General features: G+C 42.6%; 1 protein-coding gene across 1 annotated transcript in view; it reads right to left on the bottom strand.

Annotated features, from left to right (window-relative positions):
- The window catches only part of DEPTOR (DEP domain containing MTOR interacting protein), a 76,307-nt gene extending 58,240 nt beyond the window's left edge, over window positions 1–18,067 (bottom strand). The window contains exon 1 of the mRNA XM_083861677.1: window positions 17,710–18,067. Coding sequence (XP_083717803.1) covers window positions 17,710–17,795 — 86 coding nt within the window. The 5' untranslated portion in view covers window positions 17,796–18,067. The remainder of the gene's footprint in view (window positions 1–17,709) is intronic.
- Window positions 18,068–18,784: the final 717 nt, after the last annotated feature.

Here is an 18,784-nt window from a genome sequence, read left to right as displayed (position 1 = left end):
GCAGGTCAAAGTCTGTGGGATACTACTGTGATGATCCCCAAAAGAATTGATGTACTTTTCACTCAAAAACAAGCCATCTTTGCTAATATCCATCAACTAGGTTTTCTTATCCACATTAATTTTCTGTGTCTCTGTCCTGGGTTGTAGTATGGGATGTACACAAAGTATTTATTCTATCACCATCTTCATGAACTGTTGAAACCAAGTGGGGCAGTACTCTAGTGTAGGGCAGTCTTCTGCTAATGGCCCATCAACGCCTTGCCCGTGACTCACAGGTAACTCCCTCCAGGAGTTATCTCTGTTTAATGGGCCATCAAGGACCCACTTCACAACTCATCATCCCATTGGGAGATGCTCCACCCAGGGGGAGGAGCCAAGCATTCTCACCTGGATATAACCTGGGATTTGGGACAGGGTAAGCAGCCCTTACCTACTGGATTCCCAGAGGACCAGAGCTACCAGACCTTTCTACAGGATCACTGCTTCAGGAAGAGCACCTCATCTGGACTGCTTCCACCATCCTGCTCAGGTTGTATTCTGACTCTGTCAGTGGTCTTTTGTGTTATTGCATTTATTTTATTTTTACCTTTTTACCTTTCTTCTTATTAAATTATATCTCTGACTTGGAGCCTCTCATTCGTTTTGCTTTCAAGCCACAACAGTCTCCACTGCATAGATATTCTCAAGGCTTATTAAATCAACGTGTACCGTGAGGATTAATTTTTGCAAGGATATTTTCCCAAATCTAACTGAAGACCACCAAAATTTCAAAGTACCAACCAGAAACCGTAGCAGAACTGTTATTACAGACATCCTATGACAGGATTAACATGGTAATAAACTCACCAGATCTAGTAGACTTATGCAAAATTACCTCTTAATGAAGGCATTATTTTATGGATAGCAAACTCACAAAGAGGCAGTGAGGCCTCAAGGGAGGCCAGTGAAAATCAATGAAATTTATGTCAAGGAATGCAGGCCTGTTATCTCAGCAACATGGGTAGAATAAGAGAATGTTCCTTTGAAATGCCAAATGGGCTAAACAGCGCAAATACAGGTCAGAGAGCCCAAATCCCACTGCTACAGATATTCCTACTAGAACTGCCAGTCAGGAACCTGGAGAGACAGGCCAGCAGCTGGGGAATAGGATGCACAACTACAGCCTGCATCACTGGAGTCAAGAAGAGGGGCTGCACCAAGGACACAAACAGCTCTGGGTACCAAACACTGCCCTCCTGGATGCACCTGGCATGCCATGGGGGTAGGGGAACCAAAAAAGTTACAGGCTGAAGCTCCTTATGCAGCAAGGCTGACACCTCTTTTACCCAGAGGGAAAAGCTGACTTTAACCTTGGTAGGCACTTGCACTGTGTGCTGCAAGTTTCAGACCACCTGAGAAACCAAGTCTTTTCACCACCCATCTCTCAGCACAACTGGGGAAGAGCAAACTTGTAGCACCCAGAATACAGCACAGTACTGAACAAGCCTGGAGTGCAAACAGTAAAAAGGGTTTTTATGTGCTGGAGATAACCCAAGAAATCCATGGGAAAACTGAAATCAGTCAAGTGCCTAATCTTGACACAAGTCAAGCGCAGTTTGGTATTTCTCCCACCCTGTCAATAAGTGACAAGTAGTTTTACTGGGACATTGTATGGGTAACTCTGAGCTCAAAGTCCTTGCAGAAATGGCTGCTCTCAGCCTTAGAACCACAGACCTATAGAAGATTTTTTCTCTGCTATTCTGCACTTCTCATAGGAGCACAAACTGTCTGGACTTCTTTACGTGATCCTTGGCAACCCTGCTGAATGCAAGAATAAAAAACCTGCCTTCATCATTAATAAAGCGTCATACTGCAGGCAATATCTCAATTACTTTTAGCAATTTTTTCCATCTCTACACAAAACTCTTATTCAAATACTGTGCTGAATCATTACTGTCATGAAGCATAAATATCCAGTACCTGACAGACAAGATAATGAGTAATAAAATGCTTAGTGTTACGTACAGTTGATAACAAACTTGATTTTGTACTGGAGCTATGACTCAAAATTTTTTATTCACTTCCAACAAATACGTAGGTCCACCCTAAAATGAATAGAGATGCAGTATTATCTCAATATACAATATGTTGTATTAAACCCATGGAACTTTGTTTATCTGTTCACATTCTAAATTAATAGCTTCCTTTCTTTCATGTTTTGTATAGCTGCATTTCTAGGATTTATTTTTATTTTGAAAGAAGCTGAAATAGCAGTAAGTGCAAAAGTACTCACTAGAAAAGGAACTTTGTATGGAATTTCTTTAAATTAAAAAACAAACAAACAAACAACCTGCCATGTTTTTACACTGATACATGCTTTTTTTACCTCCTCCAGCTAGCAACACCACAATATGCAGGATGCTACACTGACAAAGACATGATTCAAGGGAATTCTTTCCACTGTCTCCTAGAAGTCTATTGAAATTCAGTGATTGACCACTAAACTGTAAAACAAAGCTGGAAAACTGATGCAGATTTTTAAACACTGGAAGTAATGATCCATTTGACTGGATTGCCTAGAGGCAATTAAATTGTTAGAGGATGACCTTCACAGTTCATAAATAGACATGGAGGAACAGGTAAGACTATAAAATGTAAAGCTGCACACTAACAACAAAATGCTCGGCCGAAAACTGAGAACACAGAGGCTAAAAGCAACAGAGTAAGAAACAGTTGAATATGCATAAGTGAAACTTTCACTAAGAACAGGCTGAGACCATGAAAAAACCAAGGGCAACCTCACATTGTACTAACAGAGATGTCTCCAGAAATGATTGGAAATCTAGTTGTTTATGTCATTGTATCTGATACCACAGAACATCATCTAAATACTGTGCTTTGTTCATGACATCTCATTCAAGAATCATCAGCTCAAAGAGATGCAATGATGTAGCTCAGATTTTCAAATGAGAAATGATGAGCCAGTCTCATGAGCAGAGAGAAAAATATACTGGATTTGGAGTCTGGCCTTACCTAGACAAAAAGTGAAAGCAGCAGCATTGCTGTCTATAATCTTTCAGGTGAGTTGAAAGCAGTGAGCAAGAAAAGCTATTTAAGTAATGCTGAGGGATCCTAACATATTAGACAAAGTTTTGGAAAAAAGATTTCTAATTCTTACTTAATGCAAGAATAATAATATATACATCAAAGTATTATGTATTGTAATATTCTTCAAATGACCTTCCAGTCCTGTGGTTTATAATTACATGATTTACACTGCTATCTCCAAACAACCTTGGGAATACTGTCAGGTGGAAGAATATCAGAGGCTGGCTTTTGAATGCACTATAACAGGACACAACCTTTTTAAAATCCTGGTTCATGTGAGCAGCAGAAAAGAAAAGTTCAAATGCTGCCTATATTAAGACACTTGCTGTTTATATCAAAGCTTTTATTACAAGTGTGTATGCAGATATACAGACATTCTTTGTGTGTTTGCCAAAGCTCAGGAGCTCTAAGTATGAGAGATGTCCCCATTTTGTGAATGCGCGCCCTTGGTTTTGCCACAGGATGTTCCCTGGTTTTCATTTTAACAGTGCAAGCATCCAATAGTCCTTACCTATTGGAAGGATGGGGATTTAACTAGCCACTCAACACCAAACTAGAGGCATGTTTTCCTCCAGCATCTGAGGGAAATGGTACAACCTTTGTGACATACAACTGTGTCAAGACAGAGATGGGGATATGCTGTGAGGAAACCCCATCAGCTGGGTAGCAGCATGTGTGGAGACCAAGAGTCTGATTTGCTTCCTTACTAAATCAAAGAAGCCAGGAGGAACTAAAGTGGCTGAGGATCCTTCTGGCAGCTCCACAGCCCAGCTCACCATTTTACCCCTGGCTAAAGTCTCTACACATCTGAACTCAGTTGGCTTTCCTGCCTCCCTGTGCAACATTCACTCATCCTCTTGAGATCCAGATCACCAGGTTTGCAGGAACCTCCAGCTTCTGACCTGAGATCTTCTGAAGTTACTGCAAAGAACCTGCCTATATAATCATAGTCAGCTTGGTCTTCCTAGCCTGGAATTTCTCTAATTTTATATAGTGGCACATAACTTTATTTTATTTATTGAAATAATATAGAGTATGTAATTATTGAAGTGAATAACTAAAAATAGGTTAGAAGTCTAAATCAAATGGCGTTACAGCCTTTTAGAGTTCCTTTAAGTTTTCTTGTCTTTGAGAGTAAAATACAAGCCAGTATGACCTTTCCAGTCAGCTGGAGGCAACAAAGCAGCATAATCCTAATTAACATTCTGCTCATTTATACATTTCCTCCTTACAGAAAATCCTGTAACATTCAATAAGGCTTCACTGCCAAAAGAAAAAGAAAAAATAAACCACCATGAGCAGATGAAAAAATGAAAAATGTCTTGGAAATCTACTGACTACACTAGACTACACTGAGTTCCAAATGAGTGCAAGCCAATGGTAACAATGATTTTACTCAACAATTTTGCAACATAACACTACTGCATTTATTTTTTAAACACAGAAAGGATTGCTCTCTGACACAAATGTTTTAATGGCAAAAAATCCATCCTATCTGATTTAAATCTGTCTCTTTATGTAGGTCACGCAAACACGTAACAGCAAGAATTATGGTATGTGAATTTAAGGGGATTATTTAATGGGATGAAGTTGCTCACTGCCTAAATTCCGGTAGGCTAATGAAGAACTTCATCACTGGGAAAAATCTATTATTAAAAATCATAGTTAAATCCTGAATCTATTTAAAATATTTTCCTTTTGCAAAAATCTAGCCTGGGAATGTTTTGGGTTTTTTTTTTTTTTTTATTAGCTCAGCATTTTTCTACATCTCATATATTATGATGCGAACAGATACACAGCTGTGGCACAACCACTCTTCATGAATAGTTCCTTCTGTCAGGATGCTATCAAGGATCTTGTCTTGTTTGACTAGGCCTTGTCAAAAGCTCACAAGTATATAAGCTTTGAAAAGTTTAATATTACAGAAGCATTCTTCCTCTCCTCTTAATATTAAAAGGAAGTTTCCCTTTAAAGTAATAAATAAACCCCTAAGGAGTCCAGAGAAGTTCTGCTGCTCTACTGAACAGCTTGCTCCCATTGCTGGGCCATGTGTTTGCCATTTCTCCTTGTAAGCAATATTCTTTCTCCACACATGCAGAAAGCTCAGTGAACAGGTATTTATGCGCTCTGACAATAAATTCAAAATGTGACTTCTCACTGCTTTAGTAACTCAGACCATGCACCCTGACCCTTATTCACCAAGTAACAGCATCAGTTTTACACTGGCTCATGTTCAGTCATTGTTGACCAACATCCTCAGGTCCTTTTCCAACAGGCACCTTTAGAGCCACTCAGCTCCAACTGGAGCACTGCATGGGGCTGTGGACAGAATGCAGGACCCGGCATTTGGCCTTGTTGTATCTCATAAAATTGGCCTCAGCCCACTGATCCGTCCTGTCCTAATACCTCTGCAAAGCCCTCCTGCCCTCCAGCAGATCAACACTCTCACACAACTTGGTATCATCTGCAAAGCTGCTGAGGGTGTCTTTGATCCCCTCATCCAGATTGTAGATAAGATATACATTTCAGTCCATATGTAAGTAGGCTGTGCATACATGAACTGCTGAAATTACAAGAGGTTTGTGATAACTGAAAACATGAAACAATTGATCAAGTGGCCAACGCCTTTTCTTACAGGTTTTTCATTTTCTGAGAGAGAATACTGATATTTCACACAAAAATATGTGTTGTGTAATTTTCAGCCTGCAAGCAAAATATCACAATTTCCACTCCAGTGGAACTTTTCCTTAGCCACTGTATGTTTAAATAAATTCTTCTTTCCATTTTTATTGTGCTTCTCCTGAGCAGTTTATGCAATCCTTTCTTTCTTTCTCTTTTGGCCCTATAATATCTTTCCCAAGAGTACTGATGTTATTGGCCCCATCTAAACTCAGACGTTCCATATTCATCAGAAAAGCAAGCAACACAGGGTACAAAGGTATTTCATGTGAAATTATGTAGGAAACACTGTTTCAGCTGGTGTTGATTTACAGATCCAAAAAGTAATATGAAGTTATTAATACATTAGTTTGGAGCAGCTCTAGCCCCACTGTAGCCCAACAAAGTGAATGCAAGCAATTATCTTTCAACCACTGGTGTTTGTGATCATTACAGCAGACCCAAAACTTAGCACTTGCAAAAACCACCACTTTATAGAAAACTAAAGAGACTGGATTTCCACTCATGAGGAAATATTTTTAAAGGATCTAGGCCTTGCAACAATGGCATATAGAGAAAGCAAGTATCCCATTGTTTTCTGGTGTTGAAAGAAATGTTATTTTTAAATAGGTGGGATAATGGTTGGGCACACACTTGAAATAATCAGACTTTGATTGCAGGACAGGATGAGATGTGCCCCTCCAAGAGAAGAAATTTTTAATAGCTCAAATATCTTCCTCCCCCAATATGTGAATGAAAATCCTCTTTCTGCAAGCAAAGTTGGAGCTGCAGGACTATGCACAGAAACCTGTGCACACACTGTGCACACAATGAACTCCCAAACTGGTCCCTCCTTTGTGCACAGTGTGAGGGGATCTAAAAGTGCCATGCAGGCAGCAAGAAAGACGAGCAGGTGGCTGGCCCTGAGATTACTGTTCCTCCTGTAATGCCAACATGGCACACCCAGCAGCATTTCTGGCACCGTGACCTACTGGCCTTACAGTACATATTACCCTCTACACTGTCTCCAATATTTCCCTATTCTCAGTCTTCAGGGATTGCTATAAAACCAGCATGTCCCAACTATGTGCACTTTAGTTTCTGTATCCCAAGTTCTTAAGACATGAATCTACAGATCACAAACATCTTGGAAAGAAATCCTGGTGGTGGGAAGAGTTGTGATGTTGGTGTTTGATGCATCTCATGTGATCTGAGGTAAAATCCTACCCTAACTTAAGACACTGAGGTCGAGAAAGTCAGGCTGTCACCTTCACATCTTCCTAAAAATCACAGTTGAAACAAAAACATTTCAAAGCTTCTTGGGATTTATTTCAAAATGAATACATTTCTCATCCTTAAATTTGCTTGAAAAGCTAGACAATGTGAAAGCAGTGGTACAAACTAGCCCAGTTGATTTTGCACTGAAGTAGGTTTGAAGGCATTCTTAGAAGCTCTTCTACCAGTGTCACTGAGCAGATAGTAATCTCTGGTTACCAGCCAATAACAAAACGCTGATAATATCAGCCATCACAGCTTAAAAAAGACAACACATTATGCCTTCATAAAATATTCAGTCAGAGGGGATCTCTGGAGGTCATCTGGTCCAACCTATACTGAAAGTATAACCAGTTAGTACAAGTTGCTTGGGGTCATGTCCAGGCAAGATTTTAGTATTTCAGAGCTTCTCTGGACTCCTGTTCCAGTTTTTTACTTACCCTCACAGAGAATAATTCTTTCTAAATATCTGATCAGAAAGTCTCTTGCAAATTTTGACTACTGCCTCTTGTACTATCTCTGTGCACCTTGGAAAATTCACTCCATCATCTCAGTAGCTGCAACCAGAAGATTCCCACAGGCCTTTTCTTCTCCAGGCTGAGCAGACCCAGCCCTCAGCACCTCCTTGTATATCAGATGGCCTGAGCCAACCCTAACCTGAGAGCCAGCCCTCCCTCCTTGGGGCTTGAGTCTTGTAGGAAACCAACTTTATCCAGTCTATTTTAGAATTGCATAATTTTGCATAAGTTAAAGATAAATAAATAAAGCTTATTAAAATAAAAAATAGCTTTTTATAAACCTTGCTTTATTTCTCCTGTTCAGTGTGTTTTCAAGAACTCATTTTCATCCCTTGTCTAATTAGACATGTAGTTACATGATACCAATGGCTCCTATTCTGGACCCATTTCTCTCACCACTTATTAACCTCATTTCATCTCACCTATTTCTACCATTTCCCAAAAGACTTGAAAGGTCTGAGTTTGTCCAACATGCTATGAGTTTTGAAAATAATTGTCCAAGGCAAGTCTTTAAGCTTCTAGACACTCTCAGAATGGTATTTGTACAATCTCTTTTGGGATTTATACATGATAACACTACTTTGAGCCTCTTTCTGTGGCAATCTCCTTCTGTTTGCACTGAACAACCAGCAAAATAGCAGTAACCTAAGAGTTACTTTTTCTAGGTCTTGGTAAAAATAAATTAATTTCAACTAGAGGAAAGTGTAAGTTAATTACATCCTGAGCATCAGGAAATAATTAACAGCTTTCTATTATATCATCCTAATTTCTAAGCTGTACAATTATATGCTACTGCAGAAAAGGATGTATGATTATCAAGACAAGGATCTTTTCAGAAAAAAATGAAAGGAAATTGCTCCACTGCTGACAATCAGTGCTATAAATAATGCCTAGCTAATATCTTTTCAGAAGTCATTTCCATTATTTGCAATCCTAACTTTGAGTGATGTGTTGGCTGTGTGTTGTCAGATTCTCCTTCCAAAGAGGATGAGCATAAATGCTGGACTGATTCCTCAGATAAGCCCTCAAAAATTCAGCTTTCTGTGAATATTTTGCAATACTCATTAGAATTAAATTAAAAATCATTGTTTTTATTAACCATATTGTAATTATGTCTTGCATTCGCTTTGCCTCTTAAATCAGGGCCAAGACTGGCTTGTTAAAACACAAAGGGACAGGCAGTCCTGCTTTAAGCAGCCACAATGCCTTGAAGACACAAGTCACAAAGCAAAGAGCAACAGCCACGACATACAAGCACTTCTTTTCAATGGCCAATAAACCCATTTGGCCTAATATGCAGGTGAGAGGTGCAGACAAAGCCAGTGGGTTGTACAGTGGTTCAGCTGAACACTAACTTCTGTAACATCACAGAAAAACACCCAACAGCACTTAGTGTGAGAAGCAAGGAAGCAAACCCACACTAACCTCCGTAACACAAAGTCTAAGGCTACCGTGCTGGATGGCCACTGTGTTACTGGGAGTTGGAGAATCTTCCCAAAGCAGATACAGCCTATAAGATTCAGACAGGATAAATATGATAGTGCTGCATCAGCAGAAGAACTTTGGTCTCTGCAGATTCCTTGAGCAATGTCCCTTTCAAGACAACTATACCAGTCCCCCAGAAAGTTCAGGTTCTGTTTCAAGTTCTCCTTCCCTATTATTTTCCATCTCAAGTCTTCTATGCACTGTCTTCAACAAACATGATCTTGTTTCAATCTTATCTAGCATTACAGCTTGGAAATATAGTTGACATAGCTCTTGAAAAGAATAACTGTGTCCATCTTCCAGATTCCTTCCACTGCCTTCTCCTCTTCTGTCACACTAAACACGGTATTACAATACTTGACTTTCAAACTCCCATCTTTGCTATCACCATCTCTTAGGTGCATTGGCTTTTGCTCTGAACAGCCATTTAGTAACAGTTTATCATTTGATTTTTTACCTTCAAGTTAGCATGTCTCTGCTTGCTGCCTTAGTAGAGGAGGCACCCTCACCCAAACAGCCACAAACCCATTTGGATGGAGTCAACCACATCTTGTCTAGCATTGCTATGATCTCTACCAAAAAACTGACATGTAAACAAAGGTCAAGCAGAACAAGAACAGGGGTGAAAAGGGGCTCCTGGACTGGCAGAGCTGCACTTTTAACTTCAAGAACTGATTCCCAGAGAAGCCAATCTCATAGTAGGGTCCCCACCCCCTGACTTCAGGCCAGTTGATTTTACCCCTACACTGTCATCAGCACATTTGACAAGATGATAGCCTGGCTGAGCCCCCCAGACTGTTCACCATGGGCTCAGACATGCACCAGTGCAGTGCACCAGCCATGCAGCAGAATCCCCAGTCCAAGAGAGTTGGGCTGCTCCTTTCTGCAGCAGTAGCCAGACACATTGGACCAACAGTCCTGTAAAACCCACAGCATGGTCTACCCCTGGTTCCTCACAGAAACAAGAAAACTTTCATCGGCTGCAAATCCCTGTGACACAGCTGTGGTAGCCCGTGTACCCAAGCACACAATTGCAAGGCATTGGAGAATTACAGCCTTGTGATGTAAAAACACGCTTCTATATTTGCTCTGAATTAGCAAGTCCAATCAGGAACATTTTTTACTTATTCACAACTGCACCCTTAAGATCTGAATACATTTACTAGATTGAGGCACTGCTAAGAAATAAACTATGAAAACTGTAAAAGGCTGATAATTAAGGTCAGGGTTGCCTTCCGAAGTAGTGCTGTCACACTGGTGATAAGCTGGTCATGCAAATTGTACAGTACGAATTTCAAAACACATGGAATGTCAGTATTTGAACGTCCATTCGTGCACAATACTGTGACAAGAGCGCAGAAGTAAAAGTAAAAGCCTTGAAAGAAAAAAAAAAGATTGTCAGACCATCTCTGTCCCTGTCCAGTAACAGCATGTGCATCGGGCATTTTAAACTCAACACCATTTTTACATTGTCTTCTATTGGATTCTGAATTTTTTTAATGGGAATCCAGTAAATTAAGCCCTGAGGGGGTGGTCAAGCATACCCAGAGTGGCTGCTGTCACCATTCCCTCTCTGTGTACTTGACCATGTGTTTCTGCGGTCTCCTCCACCCCGGTGTTGGCACTGGTCTGACTTCATGCTGAACCTGTTTAGAAAGTTAAATTTTTCTTATTTGGCTTCAGCTGCTTCAGTTCCCTGAACTTCTGATCCCTGACAAACACCAGTGCGAAGTGCAAGGGAAGTGATAAGAGCGGGGCAGGGGCAGCCTGCACTTAGATCCGCTCTATCAGTAAACCACAGCCTCAAACCATACGTATTGCAGTGACACGGGGGAAGCCAGCACCCATTTCTCCCCCTGTACTTCTTCAGAGAAAACTTTTTTGTGGTCGTGTGGTAAATTGGTTTGTAAAACTGACCCAACTGAAATACCAGCCTTCCAAAAGCTCTGCTGATCACTTCCCCAGTGCAGGTCACCATATGGTGATGGTCCAGAGATGCTTAAGCAGCCCAAATGAGGGGAAACACAGAGGAGGGAACTGAAAGGCAAGAACACCTATTTAATTCCAGTGGTTCATACAAATTAAAATTGTTTAAAATTAAAATTGTGTAAAATTTAAACAATTGTTTAAAATACATGGTTTACATGTCCTGATCTTGCTTAAGAACAAAACCAACAACCCACGATTAACACATGAAATGCACTCTTCCCTCAACAAATGCCAGTGGTTCTGCTGAGACTTCAAGCTTTACACTTTGTCTTTATTAACCTTTAGAGCCTCAACACAGCTCTTCAAAGACCAGATACATGAACCAAACCTGATTAGCTTTTGGTTCTTCCCCAGCCTTTGATCCCCTTTGCCAGTTCTTTATCAGTTTAACCTCTTCCCTCTTAAATTTATTCTGAGGAGATGACTGGCCTTGAACACAGGAAAAAAAAGTATCTTTGAGTTAGCAAAGGGACTTACAGAAGCCTGCTCTGCCAGGATGGTTAGAAGCAAGAGACTTAACAGAATAACAATACCAGGGTTATGAAAATAAAAAGCAGAATAAGTAGCAAGAGAGTTATAAGGGACCTGAGCCTCAGAAGGCAATGTCTGTTTCTGACAACAGACCCCAAGTCCAGAGCTACCACCAAGCTAGCACTCAGTACCTGGGCACTTAATGATGGGGGCAAATGTGTCAGGAACTTATCTTGCCTGCAGAGAGGCTGGCATTTGCTGCTGTGACAATATCCTTCACTTCTCTAAGTTCTACATCATAAAAAGCACTGAAATTCTGTGGGTTTTACACTTCAGAGTTTACACTTTGGAGTCTACAAATACCTCAATTGAAATGAGACACACTGATTCCTCCCTCATCTTTTTCCATCTATCCAACAGTAAAAGCTGGCTAACCTCCCTCCTGGCTTCAATCTGGTCTTTACTTACGTGTGTGACTCTGGGGGGCAAAAAGAGTAGATTCTTTCCTGATGAGCTCCCTACCCATTTTGGTATACACAGTCTCCTCTCTGCATCTCCACACTTTGGAGTTATTTCCCTCTGTGCTCTGAGGATGCCACTCTTGGACTTGGGGTCTGACCTCCTAAACCAGAAATCCCAGTCCTGACAAAATCCCACTTTTGTGGCTTCACACAGACCATCCCTCACCATCCAGAACTACTGCTACCAACTGTAGCCAAGATTTGTGTTGCCAGGGCTTTATTTTTCTTCAGAGCATACAGCAGCTCTATCCCTGTTGGGACCTGATAAACAGCTCAAATTCCTAGGCACTGCTGCTACACAGATAGTAAATTATAATGACAAGCGATAGGAGGACTTCTCTGCCATGGTGCCAGCCTATGGCCACTGCTCCCACAGAAGCAGGGATCATGTAATAAATGCAAGCCTAGATTGATTTTGGCACATTCATTCTGCCTTGCCTGCATGACCATCAACACTGAAACAAGTCTCTTTCACTTTTTCATAGGCAGTTCCTCTAACATAAAATAAATTAAAAATATTCTTGCGCATGCTATACACATCAACTCGCCTGCCGATCTCTGCTAACCTGAGACAAAAGTTAATGATTGACTCCATCTGGAATGGAATATATAAAATATACAGCACAAACCACTCATACAACATTTGCCTTCTTATGTACATAGTGAAAGAACGATCACTATTTGCACATGCATTGTTAACTACTTATCTCTGAGCTGCACTTGAGGAAAGCTGCTAAGGGCAACAACTAAATTATTAAAAGACATAGCTAGAAGCAAAAAACTAAGGAAACAAAGCCTTACATCTTCATTTCTAGAAATGCTGAATAGCCCCAGTTTTACTGAAGGACATGAGAAATTTAAATTCCTGGCCCAGGAATCTCATATATATACACATATATGTATATGTATACAGATGGGGCTTGTCATTAGAATTACATTGGAATTCGTACCAATAGGCAAGATTGAAACACACGAAAAGGTGCATCAAGAATCAAAGACTCTTGAAAAAGAAACATATAAATTTGAGAAACTTTTAAAAAATGTAAATAAGTTATAGTAATAAAAATATACAATTGAAATTGTTGTGATAGTGTAGAGTTAGCAGGAAACCTGATTTCAGAACACTTCATCATGCAGCTTCACCAACCTTCACTTTGACATCTTTTCTTTCAGTGTATCTCTCTGGTGAAATCTCACAGAGAAAACTGACTTTTTTTGGTTGCTTGATTTTGAAAAACAAATTTATGGAAGTGAAACTATTTGTACAGAGAGTTCTGGAGGAGTCTGTTCCACAGATATCTGACTATATAATCCCTGTGTTCTCTCCACCTTGAAGAAGTGAACAGATGAGGGTCTTCCCAAGTGAGACAACTGAAACCCACTTTTTTCAGGGTTAGTTTTGAACCCAGTCAGTAGCTCTTGGGAAACGCAACCACTGGTGAAGAACGAAGGAAGTTGCAAGAAAAATGTTCAGGGGGTAGAAAAACAATCATTCCCCGAGGAGGAAGGACAAAATTGGATTGTCTTAGACAGATTACAAAATCTCATTTTAAGACAGTCTGTCAATTCTTCAAATGGCATAGATGTTTGTTTAAATCTAGGGATGTGACTTGAGATTAAGTGACCTCTAGACAATTATTTATCTCAAATCCTTTTATAGTCTAAGCTTACACCAGAGTCTTAACACACTTTCAAACTCAGTGATAGCATTTACTAAATTCTGTGACAATACAGTTTATATAATCCTATATATATCATAGCAATACATTAACACCAAGAGTCTTTTGATATCATTGCACTAGAAACTGTCACTGTTACGTGCCATGGGCTTTCTGCATCTTTGAGTGCTAATGAACTTTTCAATCCTACCACCATGAAAAAATGTTGACTGTTTATTGCTTAGAATAAGAAAAAAGTTATGGACCTATAGGTGCTGCCATCCTTCACAAGTTAATGACTGAAAGTTATGCACTCTAATATGGCTTCTGAAAGAGATAAGGTTCCTGAAGTTTGGAACAGTTCCTGAACTTTGGAAGAAAAGTGAAACTGATTTTGTCTTACAGCTTCAAAATGTGTAGCTGTTTACCATGTAAAATCTTGAACTCTGTAAAACTAAACTCATACACTGACTCTGCAAAAAGGGAAATCTTTTCAATTCTGTTGAATCTTTTGTCTCTTTCAAAAGAAAGAAAAGTATCTAAGAAGCATGTTTCATATTTCTCTAAGTAGAAAGACAATGCGGATTATAAAAATTATTCTATCAAAATCACTGCCTCATCTAGAGAAGTCTTGTATTTATTTACCCAACTATTTAACAGAAGTGTGAATAGTGAAAACAGGTAGTGTCTTGTGAAAGCTGGTGATAAAGAGGGATCAAAAAAGTCTGCAGAGACATTAAATGTCATTCAGGTTACACCTACTACAGAGAACTGCACACCATATACAATGGCAATAGGTGTTTAAATATTGTTGCTTGGTCAACTGAAGCCTGAGGATTCCTGAATTGCTAGGCACATTTTCTGCAAGATATGAGGGACTCTTGGGAGATACACAAGATTTTGGTGACAACCTGGCATCAAGAAACAATTAGCAGATGAGGAGAGTTCAGACACCCCTACCATGTAAGACAGGCAACCAGCATCTACATCAAAACATGCCCATTGAAACTGCTTTTGGTTGCCAGAGGGCAAGATCAGCTCTATCCAAGGGCTCAAACCCAGACATAATACTTTAATCCTTCTGCCAAACAGTGCTGAAATAGGCACAACCTGATGCCTTCAACCATGAGGGAAATGAGCTTGGAATTGTTCTACTTCTGAAAAAAAATTCTTAACAACTTCCCTAGTGCCATTTTTAAGCTTCCAACCATGACTATGGATGTGACACCTTCCTTCAGGCACTTCCAGCAAGGCCAAGGAAGCTCAGGGACATTCACTTCCCCAGGGCTGTACCAGGCACGGATTTGCAGGCAGAGATGTAGCAGGGTGGAGACCTCAAAGGGCTCCCCCAGTCCTGAGGAATTTGAAGGCCCTGTGATCCTCTCAAACATTTATTTCAAAGGCAGCACTGTCACAACCTCCTCAGAAGAGAGAGCTCACCACTGAACAGCTATAGGGTCTCTGCAGCAGAACAAAGGGAAGAGCTAAGATTTTGGGTGGCTGGAGCTGTCAGGCAGCCGGAGCCTCCACAGTTTGTCCCTGCAGGACCATCAGTGCCAAAGCTTAGAGCCGGATCATGCCCATCCCAGCTTTTGCCTTGCTCTTGCTAATCTGCATGGCAACAGAAGCTGCCAAAGGGTCTGTTCTGGCGTGTCACACTGCTGAAATCTTCAGCTTTCCTTCGCAGCTGTCAGCTTAATAATTTAAATGCTCGCCAAAACCAAACTTCTACATCCTCACTTTAAAAAATATGTTTCTATTAACCAAAAGTAAGAGGCATTTGCTCAGCCAGCTACTGGGTATAGAGGCAAAGGATACTACTGGATGTAAAAGTTTACCATGTTACCTAACATATAGCTCAATATCTCATTTCTTTTTCCATAAATCACCCCACCCATGGGCCAGGATTCACATCACAGCCTGTCCCAGCAGCCAAGTTCCCGGGTGCCAGCTGACACTACACACATCAAGGCAGAGGCTCCTGACCTTGCAAAGGCAAAATACTTATCACAAGCAACCAAGAGACAGGAACAAGGAGAAGGAAAAAACTCTCTGTCCTACTCCTTTCCCTCCCCCAGCCACTGTGCACTTGTCCAGGGAGTGGAAGAGGGCACAGGGCTTCCACTCCCACCACAGGCACTGCCAGCGTGCAAAGCCAGGCTTGCCAAGGTGCTGCTCAGACAATTTTAACCCTCACTGCATCAAATCCCTGACAGAGAAGGACAGAAATGCAACAGCCCATGGGAATGAGAGCTATGAGGCAATGCATGAGGCCAGAGCAAGGAATTTAAATCAAGCAGGTCCGATAAGTATTTGAGTTTAGACACACGTGCTGTTTGGTCTAGTACAAGAGTGCTTTAAATACCTCCATTTGCTTGGGTTTGTGTAAGTAACACCATGCTCACAGTTTCATTTTACACTTTTATTCCTAAGTTATGTGCTCATCTTGCATGCACTTTCACCCAAATACACACATAATCACCTGTTTGGCTGCATCAATCCCACTGGGGAATCTTGCAGTTGTAAGTATCACTAAGAATAGAGTACAGTATGTTGCCTTGAGTGCATGTGTGTGCTGGTTTTCTATCATCTGTTTGCCTGCCCCAAAGGCTGCTGATATAAACTGTCTTTGATCCTGAAAACACTCCACATTTTCATTTTGCATTAACAATTATACACTTATCTTGGACAGGAAAAGGGAAACTTTAAATGCAGGGTTGGCTAAAACTTGTCTGCCAGCCAGTCTTTTATCACTTATTTGTGGTTTTTACTGCCTGGAAAACTGAAGAATACAAATGATGATATTTCCTCAGTTTCTCATTAGAGAAAGATTGCAAAGCTTTTGCTTTTACATTTAACTATGAGGTATACAGAAAGATTACTGTGAACCTTACAGAAATTTTGTATTAGCTTGGAATCTGCAAGTTCTAGTAACATAAATTAGGAACAGCGGGATTCTTATCTGACACTTGGATGCTCAATTCTGCACCAAATCCACTATGCAGGACCCACGCCAGTGCACTCTGTTACCCTAAGCCTCACTTCAGGCTACTTTGAAGCAGAATCTCAAGCTTGGAGGCACTAGTGGGTACAGGAGCCAGCTTACCAAAATAACATTTACTTGGCAAACAGGAGTATCACTGGTGTGCACCACAAAGTGGCACTTCATGGATGCAAACAGTAACAGTGTCTGTACTAGCAGCAATGATGGCATCTGCCAAAGCAGGGAACATTTCTATCACTTTTCAGTGTTTGTCTGACATCTGAGAAAAAAGTTTTTAAAAATTTAAGAAAAACCACTGGGAAAATATTTTTACCATCCCCTTCTAGTTACTTATGTAATACATTATAATGGGATTTTTCTTCCTGAATCACAAGATGGTCCATCACCAAGCTGAAATTATTAAAATTACTATTTCTCCTCTACACTGTATAGGCACAGCCAGCACACACAGCCAGCATACATTACAGAAATTAAAAATTAACTGAGTCAGGCATTTTTTGTTCAAGGCTCCTGCGCCGCTCACAACTCCAGTCACACAGCACTGTTAATTGCTGCTGGCACTGACAGTAGGGATCCCCTTCCATCTGCTGGGACCAGCTGATGCAAAATAAAAACAATCCCTTGGAGCGAGCGAGGCGCAGGGTCAGCGCCCGGAGCCGCTGCCGGGCTGTGCGGGACCCTCGGCTCTCCGAGGGGCGCTGAGACACTTTAGCTCTTACGGTTCCTTTGAGGGCTTTAATCTTTAAAGACGCCACTCTCCCGCAGCGTTTGATGCCTTTAGTGCGGCAGCAGCCTCTCCCCGGGCGCAGGGGAGCAGCGGCAAACCCCCGAGCGGGGCTTCCCCTCCCCGGGCTCCTCGCCCTGGGCGCTGCTGACAGCGGGGCCGGGGCCGCGATGGAAGAGCAGTGCAGGTGCTCCGGTGCAAAGAAAGCCCGCGGGGATAGACCCTCGCCCTCCGCCTCCGCAATCTCCCCCTCGGGCCGTCAGCAGCTCCTGACCCCGGGCACGCGTTCCCGGCAAAGCGGGAGGGAGACACCGCTTACCGGAGCTGCTCGCCGGTCAGCAGGACCTCGGCCATGTGCTCCAGCTCGGCCGCTTTCTGCTGCATGCTGCTCATGCCCTCCTCCATCGCCGCCGGCCTGCGGGCACAGCCCCGCCGGGTGAGGGGGACCCGGGGCTCGCTGTCCCCGCTTTCGGCAGCTCCCGGCGCTTCCCTCCCGGTCCCGCAGCTCTTCACGGGGGTGGCGGGCAGCGACAGCCGCCTCCAGCCGCTGCGGCTCACCTGAGCGCCTCAGGTCACTTTTCCCCCCGGCAGGCTCGGCTCCCTGCCGCCGCTTCCCGTGTTATTGTGTCAGTGGCAGGCGGAGAAACACAGGGCTGCAGCCGCCGCGCCGCAGCCCGGCTCGCCGAGGCAGCAGCGGCCCCCCCCGGCTGTCACACGGCAGGCTCGGAGCTGCCCCCGCGGGAAGGGGCCGTTTCCTCGCCGGGAGCTGCTGCTGCCGCTGCCCTGCTCGCTGGTCTCGGCCCCGAGGGCAGCGCTCCCCGCCCCTGGCTCCTTCCCGCGGGTGCAAAGTCCCGCGTCCTCCCTCCGGCGCGGGGCTGCTCGGAGGAGCGGGGAGCTCGGGAGAAGCCGATCCCACTGCGCGGACGGAGATGTGACCGCTGCCCGCTCAGGTGGTGCGGGATGCGCCTTGCCGGGGATCAGTGGAGATGCGGCGCGGGGCAGGTGGTAGGAAGGCCGGTAATAGATCCGGGGATTCACCCTCCAAAACTGTTACGGCCCTTCTACTGTCCACGTTTCCGCTTATCTGCCACCCGGGGGTTATTTTCAAACCCTGGTCCCCTGCTCACGTCAACTCTTTTGTCTCCAGGCGACAGAGGATGCAGAATTCTTGAGGGCAGAGGAACATCTTGTCTTGGCAACGGGAAATAAATTGCAAGGTCGCAAACGCTGTTTGTCAACATTTTTGATGGGGAAAAAGGAATCGTCCTTTTCTTCCAAAAAGTCCAGGAGGAGGCATCTTCTGCAGTGGTCCAACCATGGTTTTCATTTCCAAATACATGCAATACCTTGATTGCCTACTCATTACCTTTATATCTGTCTGCACATACTCTGTG

Source organism: Zosterops lateralis, assembly GCF_965231275.1.
Source record: "Zosterops lateralis genome assembly, chromosome: 1".
NCBI lineage: Eukaryota > Metazoa > Chordata > Aves > Passeriformes > Zosteropidae > Zosterops > Zosterops lateralis.
This window is presented reverse-complemented; position numbering and strand designations above follow the sequence as displayed.